Source organism: Pleurodeles waltl, chromosome 3_1 (genome assembly GCF_031143425.1).
Source record: "Pleurodeles waltl isolate 20211129_DDA chromosome 3_1, aPleWal1.hap1.20221129, whole genome shotgun sequence".
NCBI classification, from domain to species: Eukaryota; Metazoa; Chordata; class Amphibia; order Caudata; family Salamandridae; genus Pleurodeles; species Pleurodeles waltl.
Window position 1 is genome coordinate 1,679,485,214 of NC_090440.1, and position 22,135 is coordinate 1,679,507,348.

Genomic DNA, 22,135 nt, shown 5'->3' on the forward strand with positions numbered 1-22,135 from the left:
ATGTCTCCTAGTTCAGCCTAAGCTGCTCTGCTATAGCTACCTTCTATCAGCCTAAGCTGCTAGAAACACCTCTTCTACACTAATAAGGGATAACTGGACCTGGTACAGAGTGTAAGTACCCCTTGGTACCCACTACAAGCCAGGCCAGCCTCCTACATTGGTGGCAGCGGTGGGAAAAGTACTTGCAACTAAAGTACCATCTTGCCTGGCATGTTACCCCCATACTTCACTGTATATATGTTGTTTTAGTGTATGTGTCACTGGGACCCTGCCAGCCAGGGCCCCAGTGCTCATAAGTGTGCCCTGTATGTGTTCCCTGTGTGATGACTAACTGTCTCACTGAGGCTCTGCTAACCAGAACCTCAGTGGTTATGCTCTCTCTGCTTTCCAAATGGTCACTAAGAGGCTGGTGACCAATTTTACCAATTCACATTGGCATACCCGAACACCCTTATAATTCCCTAGTATATGGTACTGAGGTACCCAGGGTATTGGGGTTCCAGGAGATCCCTATGGGCTGCTGCATTTCTTTTGCCACCTATAGGGAGCTCTGCCAATTCTTACACAGGCCTGCCACTGCAGCCTGAGTGAAATAACGTCCACGTTATTTCACAGCCATTTACCACTGCACTTAAGTAACTTATAAGTCACCTATATGTCTAACCTTTACCTGGTAAAGGTTGGGTGCTAAGTTACTTAGTGTGTGGGCACCCTGGCACTAGACAAGGTGCCCCCACATCGTTCAGGGCAAATTCCCCAGACTTTGTGAGTGCGGGGACACCATTACACGCATGCACTATACATAGGTCACTACCTATGTATAGCGTCACAATGGTAACTCCGAACATGGCCATGTAACATGTCTAAGATCATGGAATTGTCACCCCAATGCCACTCTGGCATTGGCGAGACAATTCCATGATCCCCCGAGTCTCTAGCACAGACCCGGGTTCTGCCAAACTACCTTTCCCGGGGTTTCACTGCAGCTGCTGCTGCTGCCAACCCCTCAGACAGGTTTCTGCCCTCCTGGGGTCCAGCCAGGCTTGGCCCAGGAAGGCAGAACAAAGGACTTCCTCAGAGAGAGGGTGTTACACCCTCTCCCTTTGGAAAAAGGTGTCAGGGCTGGGGAGGAGTAGCCTCCCCCAGCCTCTGGAAATGCTTTGATGGGTACAGATAGTGCCCATCTCTGCATAAGCCAGTCTACACCGGTTCAGGGATCCCCCAGCCCTGCTCTGGCGCGAAACTGGACAAAGGAAAGGGGAGTGACTACTCCCCTGACCTGCACCTCCCAGGGGAGGTGCCCAGAGCTCCTCCAGTGTGCTCCAGACCTCTGCCATCTTGGAAACAGAGGTGCTGCTGGCACACTGGACTGCTCTGAGTGGCCAGTGCCAACAGGTGACGTCAGAGACTCCTCCTGATAGGCTCTTACCTGTGTTGCTAGCCTATCCTCCTTCCTAGGTAGCCAAACCTCCTTTTCTGGCTATTTAGGGTCTCTGCTTTGGGGAATTCTTTAGATAACGAATGCAAGAGCTCATCAGAGTTCCTCTGCATCTCTCTCTTCACCTTCTGCCAAAGGATCGACCGCTGACTGCTCAGGACGCCTGCAAAACCGCAACGTAGTAGCAAAGACGACTACTGCAACCTTGTGTCGCTGATCCTGCCGCCTTCTCGACTGTTTTCCTGGTGGTGCATGCTGTGGGGGTAGTCTGCCTCCTCTCTGCATTAGAAGCTCAGAAGAAATCTCCCGTGGGTCGACGGAATCTTCCCCCTGCAACCGCAGGCAACAAAAGACTGCATCACCGATCTTCTGGGTCCCCTCTCAGCACGACGAGCGTGGTCCCTGGAACTCAGCAACTCTGTCCAAGTGACTCCCACAGTCCAGTGACTCTTCATTCCAAGTTTGGTGGAGGTAAGTCCTTGCCTCCCCACGCTAGACTGCATTGCTGGGTACCGTGTGATTTGCAGCAGCTCCAGCTCCTGTGCACTCTTCCAGGATTTCCTTTGTGCACAGCCAAGCCTGGGTCCCCGACACTCTAACCTGCAGTGCACAACCTCCTGAGTTGTCCTCCGGCATCGTGGGATATCCTTTTGTGACTTCGGGTGAGCTCCGGTTCACTCTTCTTTGTAGTGCCTGTTCCGGCACTTCTGTGGGTGCTGCCTGCTTCTGTGAGGGCTCCCTGTCTTGCTGGGCGCCCCCTCTAACTCCTCACGCAAGTGGCGACATCCTGGTCTGTCCTGGGCCACAGCAGCATCCAAAAACCCTAACCGTGACCCTTGCAGCTAGCAAGGCTTGTTTGCGGTATTTCTGCGTGGGAACACCTCTGCAAGCTTCTTCATTACATGGGACATCCATCCTCTAAAGGGGAAGTTTCTAGCCTTCTTCGTTCTTGCAGAATCCACAGCTTCTACCATCTGGTGGTAGCTTCTTTGCACCCTCAGCTGGCATTTCCTGGGCATCTGCCCAATCTCGACTTTGTCGCGACTCTTGGACTTGGTCCCCCCTTCTTCCACAGGTACTCTCGTCCGGAAATCCACTTTGGTTGCATTGCTGGTGTTGGTCTTCCTTGCAGAATTCCCCTATCATGACTTCTGTGCTCTCTGGGGAATATAGGTGCACTTTACACCTACTTTTCAGGGTCTTGGGGTGGGCTATTTTTCTAACCCTCACTGTTTTCTTACAGTCCCAGCGACCCTCTACAAGCTCACATAGGTTTGGGGTCCATTCGTGGTTCGCATTCCACTTTTGGAGTATATGGTTTGTGTTGCCCCTATACCTATGTGCTCCTATTGCAATCTACTGTAACTTTACATTGCTTGCATTACTTCCTTTTGCTATTACTTGCATAATTTTGGTTTGTGTACATATATCTTGTGTATATTTGGCATCCTCATACTGAGGGTACTCCCTGAGATACTTTTGGCATATTGTCATAAAAATAAAGTACCTTTATTTTTAGTATATCTGTGTATTGTGTTTTCTTATGATATTGTGCATATGACACCAGTGGTATAGTAGGAGCTTTGCATGTCTCCTAGTTCAGCCTAAGCTGCTCTGCTATAGCTACCTTCTATCAACCTAAGCTGCTAGAAACACGTCTTCTACACTAATAAGGGATAACTGGACCTGGTACAGAGTGTAAGTACCCCTTGGTACCCACTACAAGCCAGGCCAGCCTCCTACATAAACATAAAGAGCGGCGTGCCATGCTGCGACAATGAAAGAATCTGGAATGCCTCGGAAACCTGGTGGACGAGGGAGAAGGCGTAGCGCAATGTCTAGAGCTACCAACTTTGGAACTGAGGACCCAGGTTTGATTAACAGCATTGGCTCAACATCACTTAATCTCCCCATGCCTTCAAAAAATGAATAAGTCCTTGTGTTATGTAGGTTGCACTTATGTAAGCCCTCCAAAAACTTCGGTTTAGGCTACCTTAGCATTGGTAAATAAACAAATAATTAAATAAACAAGCGTGCCTCCGCCCTCCCTCTCATTACCGGGAGCGGAGGCAGGCACACTCAGTAAAGAAAATCCAAGCCACGAAAGGGCAGGAGCCAGGCAGCTGAGAGAGGGTGCAAAGAGCCCACAAATACCAAATGTGACCAAGATAACAGCCTGATTTATAGCCTTGTTTACTGCTAAGCTCAACAGGGACAAGAATGCTCTGCAAATTAAAAGAGAAGCTTCTCTGTACAGGAGCAGGAAACAGGGGGAAAAAAGTCCCCTATGGACCAGAAGAACAAGACAAAGCATAATGATACAGTATTTGGCCCTGCTCCCAAAGAGAAAAAGGAGGGACCAACAGGCATCACTGACCACTAGCACGGAAGGATTTTTAAATGAGCAAATGAAATGGCTTTAAGCCCACAGTAAGTATAATAAAGTATACAAGAGGCTGTATGCTTACGCTTGACCTAAAAATGACTATGTGACACATTTTTAAAACAATTAAGTTGGGGGAACCCCAGAACCATAGTAGAATACGTCACAAGTGTAAACATTTACCTACATTGCAACCGCCTAAGTTTAGATTGGAACTCTAAGAGAATCAGATATGCTATGCTGTACAGATGAAGAGCAGTCTCTTGATGAAAGTGTACCGCACAGGTACAATCTATGCTGCTTGTAGTAGACCAGTTAACAAAGCAGACCTGATCAATTCATTGACTTGTTGTGAGGACGTTTCAGCTGTTTAAGGCAGTTTGTTTCAGTATCCCATTGTTTTCCCATTTTTAGAAACAGATCTAATGAAGCACATGAAACACTGCTGTGCAAGGGCAACCCTGCATTCTTTACCTGTTATCAATACCCTGTACGTTGTTTGCCATGCATTTCTGATACTCACCAAGAACTTACTGCTTCAGATATGGCCCAATACTTAAAAATATTTGCACACATAAGTACAACTGTGGTCCATACAGCAAAACACTTGAGAGTAAAGTGTTTTTCTTGATTTACATAATCTGGAATGGCAGAATTTAAGACTCACACATTGGCTTTGCAGGTACAGAAATGGTTGAACAACTATAAATCTAGGGATTGAGCTGTTTTTTTGGCTCTTCTTAAAGGCCTAGCTGTAAACATTAGATAACACCAACATACTCATTTTTATAAAGGTATTCATCAATCATTTGCAAATAGGTTCTCATCCTGGAAATACACACAAATGTGTTACTACGGACGGAAGAGGCAGGTGCATTTACATGCTGAAAATGGAGAGGAAATACCCCTGTTTTTCATTAAGGTGTACAGAAAGAGGTTTAGCTTGAGATAACATAATTTCCCCCTTAGAGACACAAGAAAAGCTATGTGTATTCAACTGATGCCTACAGAAATATGCTACTTCATGTACAGTTCTTCCTGATGAAATACTTGCACATTTCAGATCTCCAGGAAATGTGTGACTGTTGCAGATTTTCAGAACTAGTTGTAAATTCCAAAAAATGTTCTACAAAGTTGGAACCACTATAAAATAGTATATTTCCAGCATTCACAACAGCCCCTGTATGAATTGAACCTTACAATGACTGTCACAGTTAAAAGGGTTTGTGTGGGTTGCTGTATGTACCAGATGCTTACATGACTCCACTCTTCATATTACACTTTACCTTAAGTTTCACCAGGAGAAGTTCATGATCTTGAAGCAGTTTCTTGGTCTCATCTTGGCTGCTGCCAATCTCTAATAAATTCGGTACAGATTCAGCGAGCTGGAGTTGCACCAATTTCCCACTCTAAAAAAAGAAATATAAAGCTTTTAGTTATGACAAGCAATGTTTTACTTACAGACACTTATCACTGAAAACACCTAAAATTAGGTACTTTTTCTGATTGATCAAAAGAAGTCGGGGAAAGTCCACCCTTCTGAGCATAGACTCATTATTCATGGTAATCTTGGAGAAGCATAAATGTGGTTGCATAGTCCTAAACAATATTGATAGACTGCCACATGACAACTAAGGTCTCATCACCAAAAACATATGTATATCCACCATCCCTTTTGTCAAAGCTCTAGGGTTTCTGAAGTTTTCTCAACTGACAATGCATATGCCAAAAAAGTGACACTTCATGTAATCTTAAAGCAAAGCATTTTATATTAACATTGCATAGAATGTTCTATTATATTCACTGTTATTGTGATTTTACTTAGGAAAGAGTATACCAATTACTCATTCAATTTCTGATGTAAGATGCAATACAATTACCTACGCCATTGAGATGCAATACAAAAAAGGCTTTACTAGTACTTTTGTTTGATTCCTTAAACTCCTCATAATAGACACTGCAAAGGTTTCTAATTCTAATTTGAATAAAGCTAAACCTTAAATTGGTAATTATATTGGGGTACATGCCTATCAGTTAGTTCCACTGAAAAAAGAACCTGCTTGAAAAAATCATTAAGCTCCTGACACCTGACACCTTCTTATTTGCTTATAACAGATGCATTCAATTGCAGCCCTAATGCTGTATAATTGGTTTGATGTAAAGACAAACTAAACCTGGGGAATTTAAATTCCTGGCAAATCATATTAAATCCATTAACTATCATATGTGGCGTCTAATGTCTGTTAGTTTTCAAGAGTCTGGGTATTTTGAAAAAATAACAAAAGTTTAGATCCTGCTTTTCTAATCATCATATCTAAATAGACGTTATTATGATATTCTGGTACTAGTAACTCAAGGTAACAAATCCAAGAGAACTGCCAGATAGTATATTTTTATTCTTTGAAGCTCCAACCCCAATTCTTCTCTATTAATTGTAACGTCTTAAAATTATTGTGTGGTTTCTTTCCCTGTTACATACAGTGTTGCAGTAATTTATCTAGTTTGTTGGAAAACTTCTGCTTAGAAAAATACATATAAACAAGGGGAGCATAGCTATTTTATTTAATGCAATGGAACAGATAATAGTTAGCTGTAATGCCTGCTATTGGTTCAATAACCTGTAAGCCTTATCTAGTATTGGGTTATAATTTAAGTGGAGAAGATCGCCAAAATTTGCTGTTACAAAAATCCTTACATATTTAGGGAATCGTAGATAAGCACTGAGCTATCATTTCTATAGGTAAAACCATCACAATGCTGTTTACTAATAAGGCTTCTGATTTTCAAAAGATTAATTTTGTATCCTCCAATACATGTAAATTCTTCTATTTTAGCAATTGTGTTTTTAATGTTTGTTGCCTCCGCAGCCAAGTAGAATATCATATCATCTGTGAATAATTTTCATTTTGGGGCACCAACAAATGGGGATACAATACCCTTGTCCTGACAAATTGCACAAACCAAGGGTTCGATAAATAAAGAAAAGAAGAAAGGGGACATAGGGCACGAGACCTGTTCTGTCCCCTGTCTTGTAACAATTTGTCTTGGTAAATTTGAGTTGATTATGATTTTTGTTTTAGCACTAGCTGGAAACTTAAAGTTAATAATGATTGAGAATACCACCTCCCATCTGACCAAGTTGAAGGCTTTTTCACTACTGAGTAATGTTTACCGCCTTGATGTAACTGGCCAAATAAAAGTCAACCACCTGCAATAGATAATTGGTATTGGTGGATAACAACCTACTTAGTATTCTGCCATTATGATCTTCATGAATTATGGTTTGAGGTAATGGGGCCAGTCTATTTGCTATGATTTAGTAAAAAATGTATAATTGTTATTGAGTAGACTTTTCAGGTGATATGAATTAGGGTTCTTAGATGGCTTCTCTTTTTTCAAAAGCAAACTACAACTGCCTCAAGAAATGAAATAGGAATGTCGCTGCCTGTTACAATTTCACTAAACAAGATGGCCAAGAATTTTCTTGAGTGGTGCAAGAATAATTTATAAATCTCAACTGGTACTTCCACAAGATATTGCACTGGGGAAGAATTAATTATGTTTCGACTTCGGCTGGTGTAATTGGTTCAGCGATAGCTGCTTGCTAATCATGCAAAAAAGCGAGTAGGGTGACACCTTCCAACAAAGGTTTGATGGTTTCTAACATATGATTTTGAGATTCTGAAATTTTGAATAGTGTTGAGAAAAACCCCTGCGATTGAGTCAGACCAAGTAGCTACTTTTTCTGTGTCTTTGTTGAGAATGGATGCTATCATTTTTTTTTATTGTTTTTTGTTTTATTGACCATGCTGGGTATCTGCCAATTCATTAATTCTCCTCATAACGTTTTTGAAGATAAGTATTTTGATTAATTATTTCAGTTAATGTAATATGATCTTATAGGTTCTGCCTTGCTTGGCTTAACTTTACTTTCACTGCCAAAGTTGTCATTGTAATAAAGGCATGGGTTGCCCAATCTAATGAAATTTGCAATAGCTTGAATTTTGCCTTCTATTGTTGAAGCTACTTGACTTTAAATCTCTACACCGTCTGAGTGCCTTTGGAGCTACTAAGATTTGAGGGAAGGATGTTAGATATGCTTCTTTCCTTTTTGCACTAGTTAGAAGGACTAAAGTGACTGATATCATTGCCCCTTTCCTTCTCTTTTGGGTGCCATTCGGTCTGTGTAGCCAGCTTTGTATAAGAAAAAATTGGGTATGCTGTTTTGGATGCTGAGCTGGTAGTAGTTGATCATGAGCTTTGCAGCCCCGACTGCTGGACAAAGGAGGCTGAATGATTGACCAGCATGACTCCCTGCGAGTCACTATTATTCCTTGGATCTGGAATTAAAGCTGAACTGCTGCATGAAGAAGTCTAGGATTCTCCCTTTGTTGCTAAGGCTGAACTTATTGGGCATGCTTTCTGATGCAACTTTTTCTCCTCCTGAAGGAGGCTTTTGTTCCACAAAAATAGTCAACTGCTTGCGATCTGGAGACAACTCTGTGACTAGCACTACAGAGGCCATTGTGACCATATGATGCTTTGGGTTCTTGTCTTAAAAGAGAATCTGTTTTTTTGTAGTACTTCATTTGACTTTAAATTGGAAATGTATATTCAATAAGGATTAACTTTTCTTTATTTCACTATTAACTGGTTCACCTTACGTATGATCGTGGACTGTAACAGGGCTTTGTACATGAGTACACAAGAGAGCTCACAAGGAAACTCAGGATGGTCACAAGCCCCATCTACTACTAAGCGAATCTCCTCCACTACCGCCCCACTGATCCCCTGCCCTTTAAAGTGCTTCCTACTGTGTGGCTAAAGGTTGCTCAGCTTCCTTCATCTCCCTTCTCTGAAGTTGTCATGGGAAATGTCAACTTCAACTGAATTTGCCCCCGCTTCAACCAATTTAGTCTGCCCTTACATCCAGAGTTTGACATACACTTAGCATTCCATGTCAATAAAGTAACAAAAACATAATATAAAGTAAGCACCTCCGTTCATCATTGCTCTGCTGACTCCAATTAGCTCTGTATGTGCTTTTCAGCATTCATACCCCAAAAAATCTACTGCCATGTAACGCCTCCTTCATACCGTGGATCCAGCGTGAGCTCTCCCAGGGCTTAGCAAGTACACCACCCTGTGTTGAAGCCCTTGCCACAGCCCATCCAAACCTCTCGATCAACTGCTGCAAAGGTTGTAAATATTGGCTCCTCAAACGTGAACCCAAACTCAACAAATAGAATCTGCTCTTACAGGCCAACTGACAAAGTCCTACTTTGATGCCCTGCATGCCACCACACCAACTCGATTAAAGTCTTAGCCATAGGGCATGACAGGAGATCTACGTAGCCTGTTCAATCAATTATAACATCAGTTGAGCAGCTGTGAACTCGCCCATTCACTCGAATTTTCTTATGAATGGGGGATTTCACTGATGCTTAACTGAGTGTTATGGTTTAGTAGCAGAGCAGCAGCATGACTCCCAAGTACAGACAGGAAGATGACCCCAGAGGCAGACCCAGTATCTAATGCTCTAGACTCAATTATATAGCAGAACTTTCTCTGAAGACAGTGAAGAGTGGAAAGGGTGCCCAGTGGTATCAATGATGAAAAAGGATTCAAAAAGTGTGTGCAGGAAGACAGGACACAATGCTTGTGGCGTTTTTCTGTAGTGTAAAACCATTTGAAATACTGGCTATGATCCTAGGAGTGGGTTTCTTGATGTATGTATGTGTATGTTAGAAATGGGGTCTTTGGTTGACAGTCAGGTTACCCCCTGTACAAGCAAGGTCCCCCACTTTAGTCAGGGTAAAGAAGGATCACCCTCAGCTAACCCCTGCTTACCCCCTTGGTAGCTTGGCAGAGCAGTAGGCTTAACTTCAGAGTGCTAGGTGTAAAGTATTTGTACCAACATACAAAGTAACTTAATGAAAACACTACAAAATGACACAACACAGGTTTAGAAAAATAGGAAATATTTATCTAAACAAAACAATACCAAAACAACAAAAATCCACAATACACACGTCAAGTTATCAATTAAAAATTAAAAAGAGTCTTTAAGTTGTTTCAAACACACACTAACACTGTTAGCATGAAAATGTACCTTGGGTGCGTCAAAAATAACCCTGCACGGGGGAGTGTGCATCAAAAAGGGCTTGCGATGCATCGATTCCACTCACGAGTGGGACCTTGCGTCATTTATCCTTTCGTCGGGTCGGACGCGTCGTTCCTTTTCTCTGCAGGAAAGCGATGCGTCAATCCGGTCAGCACTCTCGGGTCCGGGCAGGCCTTGTGTTGTTTTTACACGCCCAGCAGTGCTTGCGTCGGAAATCCAGCTATACGATGATCCGAAAACCACGCAGCACGGGTTGCGATCTCCCAGCCTCCGTCAGCAATACTGCACGTCGTTTCTCCTGCTCTGTGTGTCGATTCTTCGGTCACGTTCCTGGCGAGCATTGATTTTCAACCGCGGAGCTTGCGGCGCGTCGTTTCTTCAGCCGCAGATCGGAGTTTCATCGATCTTTTCCCCGCTGTGCGTGGATTTCCTCCTCTTAGGCTGCCAGCTTCTCCTTTCAGGGTCCCAGGAACTGGATAGGCACCACAGGGCAGAGTAGGAGTCTCTCCAGAGACTCCAGGTGCTGGCAGGGAGAAGTCTTTGCTGTCCCAGAGACTTCAAACAACAGAATGTAAGCTCTAAATCAAGCCCTTGAGAGTTGTTCTGAAGATGTAACTCACACAACGTCCAGTCTTTGCCCTCTTACTCTGGCAGAAGCAGCAACTGCAGGATAGCTCCACAAATCACAGTCACAGGCAGGGCAGTTTTTCTTGCTCAGCTCTTCAGCTCTTCTCCAGGCAGAGGTTCCTCTTGTTTCCAGAAGTGTTCTAAAGTCTGTGGTTTTGGGTGCCCTTCTTATATCCAATTTCTCCTTTGAAGTAGGCCTACTTCAAAGTAAAGCCTCTTTTGAATGTGAAATCCTGCCTTGCCCAGGCCAGGCCCCAGACACTCAACAGGGGGTTGGAGAATGCATTGTATGAGGGAAGGCACAGCCCTTTCAGGTGTGAGCGACCACTCCTCCCCTCCCTCCTAGCACAGATGGCTCATCGGGATATGCAGGCTACACCCCAGCTCCCTTTAGGTCACTGTCTAGTGTGAGGTGCAACCAGCCCAACTGTCAAACTGACCTAGGCAGGGAATCCACAAACAGGCAGAGTCACAGAAATGGTATAAGCAATTTTAAACACACAATCTTAAAATCAACGTTACTAAAAGATGTATTTTTAAATTGCGAGCTCAGAGACCCCAAACTCCACATGTCCATCCACTCCCAAAGGGAATCTACACTTTAATCAGATTTAAAGGTAGCCCCCATGTTAACCTATGAGAGGGACACGCCTTGGACAGTGAAATAAATTAATTTAGCAATATTTCACTGTCAGGACATATAAAACACATTACTATATGTCCTACCTTAACCATACACTGCACCCTGCCCTTGGGGCTACCTAGGGCCTACCTTAGGGGTGTCTGATCTGATATGTAGGAAAAGGGAAGGTTTAGGCCTGGCAAGTGGGTACACTTGCCAAGTCGAATTTACAGTTAAAACTGCACACACAGACACTGCAATGGCAGGTCTACGACATGATTGCAGGGCTACTTATGTGGGTGGCACAGCCAGTGTTGCAGGCCCACTAGTAGCATTTGATTTACAGGCCATGGCACCTCTAGTGTGCTTTACTAGGGAATTACTAGTAAATCAAATATGCCAATCATGGATAAGCCAATTACATACACATGTTGTAAAGGAGCATTTGAACTTAAGCACTGGTAAGCACTGGTAAAGTGCCCAGAGTAACGAAAAACAGTAAAATCAGAGTCCAGCATACATCAACAACCTGGGGAACAGAGGCAAAAAGTTAAGGGAGACTACGCCAAGGATGAAAAGTCTAACAGTGTATATGTAGTGATTTTTGGATAGCACAAACCTAATGCATAAGCAACAGGGGCTGAAGAAAAAGTGATGCATAGAGGGGGGCATTAGTTTTCAAGTGACAAATTTAGCACATTAGAAGAATTTAGGTGGAAGTTCCATGTACTTATGGACAGTCTTACCAGCCTGATTGGCACCTAAGGTGACCCTAGTTCTAAGAAGCAAACGCCTGAAATATTAGCAATGTTGGGATTATATCGCCTGGGATAGATTTATTTGAGAGGGCAAAATCTGCTTCTGTCTTACACCAGATGATATAAACCAACAACGGAGAAAGCATTAGAAGAGACTAATTCCTCCTCGCCTTCCCAAATTTAATTCATAACCACAACAATGAAAGCAGGTATATTGCCACTGCTGGACTGAAGGATGCTAATTTTGTTTTGAGCCACAGTCTACGGTTGGTGAGGCAGACTCTCAGCATAAGGGCATTAAAGCGAAGAGACAATCTCCGGTCATTATAATGTCGGTTGGATGTAATTGTAACCTGTTGTGGTGTACTAGGGCCCCACACATTAAGGAGAACGAGTGGTGGTGGTAGTATAAGAACCATGATACAAATGTGTTCAAGGAGGTGTCTGTTCTCTGTGCTTCCTCACAGATACTCAAAGGGAGTTGTGCCACTGTGAAAAAATCAGTGAGTTAACAGGAAAAGGTGATGGCACCAATCTTTGTGAGCTGGTATGAAAGAGAGTAGGTCCTTAAGAAAGCCAAATTGACCCCTTTGGGGCACACATAATATTGGCTGAAACATGTCAACCTTAAATCAGATGTAGGAGTAGATTAGGTCTCCATGTACATCATGCACTGTTTTTAATCTTGTCAAAGGGCACCACTAATAAAGGTTCACTAGAAAGTGGGTGCCCTTTAGACAATTTTAAATCACACCTTTTCAGTTTATGCACGAAACACTTTTTATGTGCACAGAACCTTAACAACCGACCCGCTTCGATGTAATCAGGCATGGAAGCACACCCCGGAGCGCTAGGCACCTGGGGTAGGACCCCTATGATGATGCATGCCTCCTACTAGGTTGGTAGATGAGGGGTCTTTTAAAAGAACTAAAAAAGCCCACTAATACAAAGAGACAGGTTGCGGATGGTTACCAAGAGGTGGCAATATACCTGCTTTCTTTGTTGTGGGTATGAATTACACCCGATGATGACAGGGTTTTAGCTGGGCGGTTGTATAAAAGAACACTAAAATGATCTTGCAGCATGGACTTCTTTTAGGGATTGCCAGGGGTCACTCCTGTGACACCTAGCTTGTCCCTGGCACTGTGGCCTCAGAGATGGCAACATCAGTGCCAGGAACACAGAGGCAGCTCATCCTTATGGATGTTGCATAGGGCTCAGCTTACTTGTTTTCAATATGTTTTTTTATTGCATTAATAGTGAATAGTAAAATATTATTCAATATTAGTGCAATTAAAAAACGAAGTTCAGTTAGCTGCACTAGGACCCTCCTTGGAAACCTAGGTAAGTAAAATACACATTTAAATGTATGTTGTGTGCGTGCTTGCGGGTTGGAGTGTGCCTATGTAAAAGAGTGTGTGTGTATGAGTGAAAGTGTGTGCATGTGTAAGCATGTGTGTGTGACTGAAAGTCAAGATGAAATGGCATGTGTTGTCACTTCCGCTACCCCTGGCATTTTGGTGAAATGACGTCCATGTCCTGCAGTGAGTTTCTTGGAGATCAATGGGCGCGAGTTTGCCTTAAGTCTAAGGATCTGATTTGAATGAAAAGTCACATGTTCTGGTGCTTAACTTGTGATGTTGCTCGCAGGTGGTGTGCACTGGAACTGTTTTTTGAGGATGCAGGCATGTTTTCTTCATCAGAGTGTGACCCAGAGGAAGAGGTAGAAAGACTGACAATGAAGAAACACTGACGAGGTGAAAATCAAAAAACAGTGACAGTGGGAGAAAGAAAAGATGAAAAAGAACCTTTTGAGATAAAAAGACAGAAAGTGCAGATTGGTGGAAGAAAGTGGCATAAGGAGGAATGAGGAGGAATCAAGACTAAACAGCTCTGTAATGTAGCGGCCATAGCAAAGGGTACCTAGGAAACATTCTGGGACTTGCACTTCTTGTTTTGTTTTTTTACAATTTAGCACTGACATGACCTATATCATATTAATAACACTGCACTCAATGGACACAGCAACCCCTAGGCCACTTCCATGTGGATTCATCAAACTTCCTTAATTTGCCCTCAAAATGTCCGATTGTGAGGATCATATGTAAATTTAGTGATGCACAAGAGCTTAATCAGCATGGTTGCACTGTTCCTAGTGGTTCTCCTTTGTCATTGTGAAAGGGTTAAAACAGACTTCTACAATATTAATTCTATTTCTTTTGCTTCTATAAAGGAGATAGCAATATTGTAAAATTGCTGAAGGCCTAATATATGCACAGTGACAAGGAGGCAAATGGACTGGTGGCAGTGAGATCATCCAAGACAGTGAGAGAGGCCATTCTTGTTGAAGAGGTATCCATGTGAATGAACTCCAATACTCTCCTTTAACAAGACCACAGCAGGAGCCTTGGAGATGTCTGACCTTTGGAAGGTACGGAGGTGATGAGGAGAAAGGGGCTTCACCTAGTTTGTAATGGAGGCAAGGCTGGACTGGCACGACCCGGCATAAGCTGTTTCCTACGGGAGGCTAGAAGGGTGAGGGGGTGCTCTGTTACTGGGGCCGTTTTTGTAGCAGTGCAGCAGTTTTAAAAGGAACTGCTGTAGAGCTCCTTGTATATTCAGCAGTTTTCAGGCAACAATACAAGTGACAAGATAACTCTTGATTAATGTGTCTGCTGGAGAGATATAGTTCTGTCTACTGGCAAATTTGACTCATCAAAGTTAGTACAGAGGGTTAATATGCCTGCTGCAAAGAACATGTACCATGCGGATTACATAACAGTATTTTATGTGCATACCTCAGTGGATTACTGCTTTCATCACAGAGATCCTTTTGCTACTGTGCAGGTCATAAATTACAATCATAATCTAGCACAATGAGCTATGAAATGCCATCAAAGAGCTGCATGCAAATTGCATGGTAGAAGTTAGAAAGTAAAAAAATTTCCCAGTCTTTCATTATCCTAATGTTGTTAAACAGGATTTTGTTTGGGTCGAAATAAATTTGTATTAGTAAAGCTAACACTAACCACTGCGTAATGTTCTGAATTCTGAGTTTGTGCTTCTCCAGATCAAGCACTCCAAAAACATAGCTACCTGTATGCATGACATGTGAATCCTACACATTGTAGTCCTCTGTCTTATGTAACATTTTCTATACACTGGTTTACACATATATGATCTATTGTCTCTGTATATGTGTGTTTGTGTGTGTTGTAAGGTTCTCCGACACCCTACACTGGTAAGAGGGGTACTATAAAACAAACAAAATACATGTGAGAGGGGGGCTACGAAGAGGTGAGAGGCACTGTTGGAGGGTGATAGTGGGGGAATCATTTAAGTTTAAGAGCCCCAACAGACTGCCATAGCCAAGTGCCCTCTAAGGTCACCATTTACTATGCTTTAAAGGCTAATACAATTGAATATATAATGAAAAATATGTTGTGGAAGGTACAACTTTTGCATTTTTTTCCTGAATTATCTTGGTGGGAAAACCTCCCCAAATAACCCCTTGTGGTAGTCATGCTCGCTGAGCTCGCTGGCAATGCACCTTGTGGGGGCTGGTCTGACAGCGCCGCCATGGAGATTCAGCCCGGACAGGGGAAATCCAGCGGGAAACCGCCGGATCCCCTTTTCTGACCGCGGCTTTACCGCCGCGGTCAGAATGGGCAGGGAAGCACCGCCAGCCTGTTGGCGGTGCTTCCGTGGTCATCCACCCTGGCGGTCCATGACCGCCAGGGTTGGAATGACCCCCAGAATCTGCTTCCCAAAACTTGACAGCTATTAGGGGAATTTTGTTGTGTTATAGCATCTACACAGTCGTCATACCCTTGACGAGACCGCGAAGGGCGCAAAGTGTGTCTGCGTTACTCACGTTTTAATATATTGTTATTACATTTATGACGTAGGAATGTATTTTTGTATTATTTGGACTTAACCAGCAATATCACAGTTACTTGAAGTCAGGGAATGTGGTGAAGGTTACATGCCTTCACTTCCTGATGTTAAAACATTTCTTGTAATGTTGTCGCTGGCACAGTAGCTGGCAAAAATTACAACCTTGCCCTCCACTGAAAAAAGGTTGGACACCCCTGCCCTCGATGATGTGGGCAAGGCACACACTGAAAGTTTACGACAGTGACAAGGAAATATAAGATAATTAATTGGCAAGTACATACAACTATAACTAAAAGAGAAAGAGGCATATGGAAATTTACCTCAGACATTCTGCATGTTTTACAAAGAGGGGCTACATGGAACGGCAGCTGCGCTTCAAGCCACGCAGAATGGAATGCCAACTAAAATAACTCGGATGGAAAGTAAACAGTATATATATATAAGTAACCTTGAGACAAAAGCCTTTGACGAAGACATTTCTCAGTGGTATGTACTGTGGGGCAAGTGACATGGAATGGCACATGTGTTTAGTGGAACACCACCTGTTTCCCACCGTCAGGCCAAACGAATGCCAAGTACAAATCTATAACATATTCAGGCAGAGAAAGGTCTCCCTAAGCATGCTCATGAATAGCATTATCTCTCTGTTTGGATACCTCCAATGGGATCTTCTTTACCAGGTGTGGTTGCTGCATCTGCAAAATTAAGGAAGCTGCAAAGAAAACGCTACTGAGCAGTGACCCATGATCCAACACGTCAAATCTTTATTTACTTTTCTTTGTAATCTTTATGAGTTGGTTTTTCTCTGCTTCTTTTTCTGTTTTGCTTTTACACTCATGAGATGGGCTGCTGACCTGTAACTAACCACAATTTCATAATGCAGTAACAATCTGAGACTCATCTCAACAATATAAGTGATTATGACACAAAGGACGACTTATGGAAAGCATGCTTTTCACCTGTCCTGACTAGACCAATATATTTATTATTGCTGCCTTTTTCCGCTGTTTTTCTGTTCAGAAAATTCAATAAAATTATTTTGGAAACGAAAAGAGAATGCAGACGAATATTGAAAGAGGCAATAACAGTTTTTAGGGAAGGGATCATATTCATCTAGGACTGAAGGTACTGCACAGGCTGCCAGTGGATACATACATTTAAGGGTTTACTTCCAACGCCGAGCATACAGTAACAAGGCTCCGGCATATGTCTCTGACTCAATTAAGAGGCACTCTGACAAACACGATAGGCTCATCTTCATCTGCTGGTACCACCAAGACAATGAAGACATGAAGAAGAGGGCAGGTTGGCACACATGGGGAGTTTGTGGTGCACCCCGCACTCCTATTAGACATAGAAAAGACAGGGCTCTACCAACTATGTTGAGGTGAAATAAGCCAGCTATGAAAGCACAGTTTAATTGAATTAGGTGCTTCAATACTTGATCACTTTGCCCGTGCCCCAAAGCCATCAGAGGGGTGCATTTACATTACAAAAAAAATAACAAATAAAAATATCAAGGACAGTTAGAAGAATAATATATCTAGGTGAAACTTAGATGCACTTTAGAAAGATCTTTGGCACAGGCACTTCTCAAATAGAGTGGCAAGTTTTACCTAAAAGTTGCAGCACGTCAGCAGATTTTCATGGAAAAACCGGGCATTATTGAAGAATGTTTAATCCCATGGCAAATAACTCTTAAAACTGCATTTTCCGGATCAGAGGTTATGCAAAGATGATAACATACCCACTAATAGGTAAGTTTGTATATGGTATTTCTATAGCAAAAAACGTAGACAAATAGCAGCAGAGTGCTCCACATGGTCTCAGGCAAGCAAAAAGCCAGCAAGTAAAAGAAGAGGAAGCTGAGTTGTAGATGGTTAATGCATTGTAATGTAGTGTTCTTTAAAAAGGTGAGTGTTCAACTCTTTCCTAAATTGGAGCAGCGTTTAGGCTGGACTGATGGATCTGAGGATAGAGAAGATAAGTTCTGGTTTTACACTCAGATGCCTCCAGAAATGACGAAGTTGAGCAGGGCAAGAAATGAGCAGCAGATGGTATATATGGGTGGGAGACGACACCTGTGGGGACAGCAATAGGAGATGGCTGGAGAAAAATATAGCCTTACAATACTCAGGTCACAAGCCTCATACTTGGTGCACGTGAGCATATGAAGGCAACACAATCTACAACCAAAGAGAGTAAGAAGAGATGGAATCCAAAATGTTTGTTTAATGAAAAACCAAGAGGCAGAGTATAACTGAACGGCAAAATGGACACCCTGGAAGCACTTTGTTATGTTAGTGTTGTTTCCATTGCCAATGTCCATGTGAATCGATAGCAAGAGTTCCGAAAATGCGTCACATATTTACAAATCATCGAAGAGATGCAAGAACTCAAACGTATTTGGGGCACGAATAAAAAACATTCAGTTGCCTGTAAGGCACAAGGCCCCTTGTCTATACTCGTCCTCTGCTACTTGGAACATTACCCCCACTTAGTCATGGGCAGACAGATCTGTCTTGGTGCAATCAGAGGTGTAATACAGGACCCTGCTGCGCAAGGGGGCCCATACCCTGTTTGAGCGTCCATTTAAATCTAAAGGTTGAGATATTGGAGTCTTGGACCCCCTGATCACATTCTGCATGGGAAGCCCAACATTTTGTGTTATGCCACTGATGCGGCCAACACGAAAATGCATCACAAGAGTAGACCATGTTAGAATGTGCCAGTTGCTACCATCTGACATCCTAAAGACCACAACCTGTTGCTGTGCTTTGGAGGTTAGGTATGCAAACAGACCTATTTACGGTCGAGTATATATTTTCTGGGAAATCCTACAACAAAGTGATACATGGTAGAAGGTATTCTGTATTCACTGGATGGCTCTTGAGGTAGGACTTTAGGTAAGAGTACTATTCTTAGGAGTAGGTGCATGAGTTTGGCTGTCTGAAAGGTATTACATATTATTGATGCTGTTCATGCCATGAGGTACCCAGCAGATGTCATATACAAATATAGGGCCTGATGTAGAGGCTGGAGAACATTGTATGTAAGCCAAAAAGCATCAAATGCCCCATAATTCTTGTTTAGAGTGCATAGATGTCTGCAAGGAACAGCAGCTGTTGTGTTCAACAGACCAAGTTCTTTCTATGACCAGGTGATTCAGAGCAGAAAAGTCCAATTGAATATAAAAGAAAAGTGAATTAAATCCCATATAAGGGAACTATTGAAAGACATATCTGCAAAGTATATTGATTCAGGCATTCTTCCAAATGATCTGCAATTGAGCTAGCAAACATGAGCGTATGTATCTATGGTTCATGTCAAGTCTCACAGATCAAAATACAGATGGAAAGTGAAGATGTTGTAATGTTAACCAAATCATGAAGATCCCAGCCATGTGTGATAGGTCTGGTGGGTGAATTGCCTGTATCAAAACATGTGAAACTCTGTAAGACTTCCCTTAAAGTGGGAGAATTGCCTGTCATAGGCCCCTTTGCCGTTGCACATAGATATCTGGCTGGTAAATCACATGGCAGTAGGGATGGCTGCCACATCTGGCTTATAACTACACCTTTTTAGAGTGTTTAAAAAACAAGGCACATATTCCTGGAAATCTAAAAAATCGTTGCTGCTAGTGCCAAGAGCTCATATGATCTTTTGCCATGATAAAGCAGACACCTCACCCATAATGCATAATACAAACGCAACAGGAAGCCTTCTACCTGAAAAACTAGACACTATCCTATGGGCCATTGATGACCCAAGAGAAGCTTTGGGGATGAAATTTATATATATTGAAGAAACAAAAAAGTGATAAGTGAATTGCTTGAATCAATCACCAGCTCTGATGATTTCTGTGGGCCTCAGCCTTGTTTAACATTTGTTCCCACCACACCATCTCAGACAGTAACCAGCCATATACAAATCAGCCCTTGTCCTGCTCCAGTAGGAATAGTCTTGATTGAACTGCCTGGCCTGGTTCCCTTTGAAGGGAAAACAAGCAATCTCAGACCAGGTATGGACTCTGTGTCCCTCGTCAGAAGGGCACAGCTTGAGTTCTATGCACAATGAGCATGGGCCTAACTGTCACAGTAAGGGCATGGCATCAATATAAACCCTCCAAAAAGTTTTGAAACCAGTCTGAAGTTGCTTGTGTTCTAGCCTGAAGAGACATGCCTGGTAGCTCAGGTTCGACAGTTCCCATTACAGCAGGAGCAAGACAGATTTGCATTTAGCAGTTCTCAGTCTAGTGTGGGTCATTGGCTGATAATGAGTTTCTGGAATGCAGCCCAAATGATTGCCAGCGTCTAAGATTAATTCAAGCTTTCCTTCCATTACCTTTCTGTATGTTGAAAACTCATATGGTGGCCCTCGAGCTGGGTCGCCTGGGAGCAGATCAGCAAAGGATATATGAGAGGGTTACAGAAGCTAAATCACCCATGGTCAGCCGAGGAACCAAGAGGCTGCTCTAGAAGGAACAATGTACAAAGTATTGGGTTGCTTGAGAAAGTTGAAGGTTCAAATGGCTCAGAGAGGACTTTTCTTTCTTTTTGTTTTTCAAGTGAGGGGGCCCACAGGGCACCAGACACACCAAAGAGACAGGACCTTCCATCAAACCTTGTAGTGGCTCACATACTTAACTAGTTTTTTCTGAAATTAATACATTGAAAGGGCCCTTACAAGGTAGAAAACAGCAAGGTGTTCTTGTTTCTGCTGTTTATGGCAGGAGTCCAGCAACAATAAGTTAATTCTTTGAGGTCAAATGTGTTCTTAGATCCTTGAGCGTTAAGTACATCTTACTTTTTCTGTCAGAAATAGAAATCCTTGAAGGCAGAGACCATACTTCTTCATAGACCCAACCTCAGCAAGAGAATCAACGGATAAATGTGAAGCACAACAGCATTATCTCTTCCTGACAAGGAGTAAAAGCAGGCAATGAAAAAGAACCAGGCAACAAAACAAGAACAGGCCAGCTATAGAGCAGGATACTCAAAGAGAGTACCACTAGTCACTTTGTGATATTTGACTACACAGGATAATCCTAATGAATCAAAGGAACCAGCCAGTAAGTAGTCAAAGAAAGCCACAGAAATGGAGAAATCAACCCTGACAATGCATCAGACTCGCAAATGATGCCCATGTCTGCAGAAGAATTGCTGCAAGCTGAAGACATTGTTGATTGACTTAGTGTTTTGCTTAATCTTTTTTTCTCTTCATCAGGTTAACCCTACCCACTCCCTCATTCAAGAGTGGCAGGGGCAGACGCGACTAAAGTTATAGTCAAAATGTGCATCTTTTAGCTAGAGAATTAGTGTAACATACAATTGGCATGAAGACTATTTGGTGGGTTGAGTAAAAGCTGTTAATTGGTGAAGTCCAGTCTCACAGTTATGAGACCATCACGCTATCCACTCAACATCCGAAGAGTGGAGCACAAATGTTTGTTTACAGTTTTGTTGGATTGGTTGCATAGAAATAATTTTATTCCACTTCATTGGGGAGAGTGTTGACTGCTAATAGTTCTGACACACAACCATAATCAAACCTTAACATGCTGGTAGAATGCTTGTAGGTGCACTGGAGATAATAAAATAAATCACAGCAACACTCGGGGTATACTGGTATTCTGTTGAGTGTAGATAATACTCGAGCTACAAGATACAAGCAATCATGCAAGATTGTCTTTGTTCCGAAACGAGGGTCCCCACAATAAAGAGATTTATGATGTGGAATGTAAAGGAAATAGGGAACCAAATGAAAAGATATAAGACACAATCTTCTCTCTGTAGAAGTGACAAAGATGTTGCTTGCCTTAGGGAAAACTCATTCATCACAAAACAAGGGCAAAAGTATGATCAGTGTTACATGTTATGCTTATTACACAACGAGGTGGTGTTGATATAGGTCGTCCCTGAAACCTCTTTTGAACACTTATCTTCCAAAATTGACCCAAAAACAGATCTATGATAGTAAGGGGGTCGTTCAATGGCTGTACAATAGCAATAATCTCCATATAAGCATCAAACTCCTTCTAAGTATTTGTTTTGAGCTTGTTGCAAGCATATATAGTTAAGGTGTCAGAAGCTTTTATCACATGATTCAATAGTTAGAAGTCATAAAAATTAACCAATACATGGCAAATGATGCACACAGCAGACACACTCCAGATTGGACATAGTCCTACACTCGCCTCAGTGGCAAGATACTGAGGACATACTATTTCTACTCATAATTTGCTCCCACTACATCTGAAGTGGGGAATACGTCATAAATGCATCCC

The 22,135-nt window shown here is 42.6% G+C and overlaps 1 protein-coding gene across 4 annotated transcripts in view; it reads right to left on the reverse strand.

Moving 5' to 3' along the window:
• The window catches only part of CCDC141 (coiled-coil domain containing 141), a 646,235-nt gene that overhangs the window by 592,462 nt on the left and 31,638 nt on the right, over positions 1 to 22,135 (reverse strand). For all 4 annotated transcript variants that reach the window (XM_069225437.1, XM_069225436.1, XM_069225434.1 and 1 more), the window contains exon 3: positions 5,108 to 5,230. In XM_069225437.1, the coding sequence (XP_069081538.1) occupies positions 5,108 to 5,230 (123 nt within the window). The remainder of the gene's footprint in view (positions 1 to 5,107; positions 5,231 to 22,135) is intronic.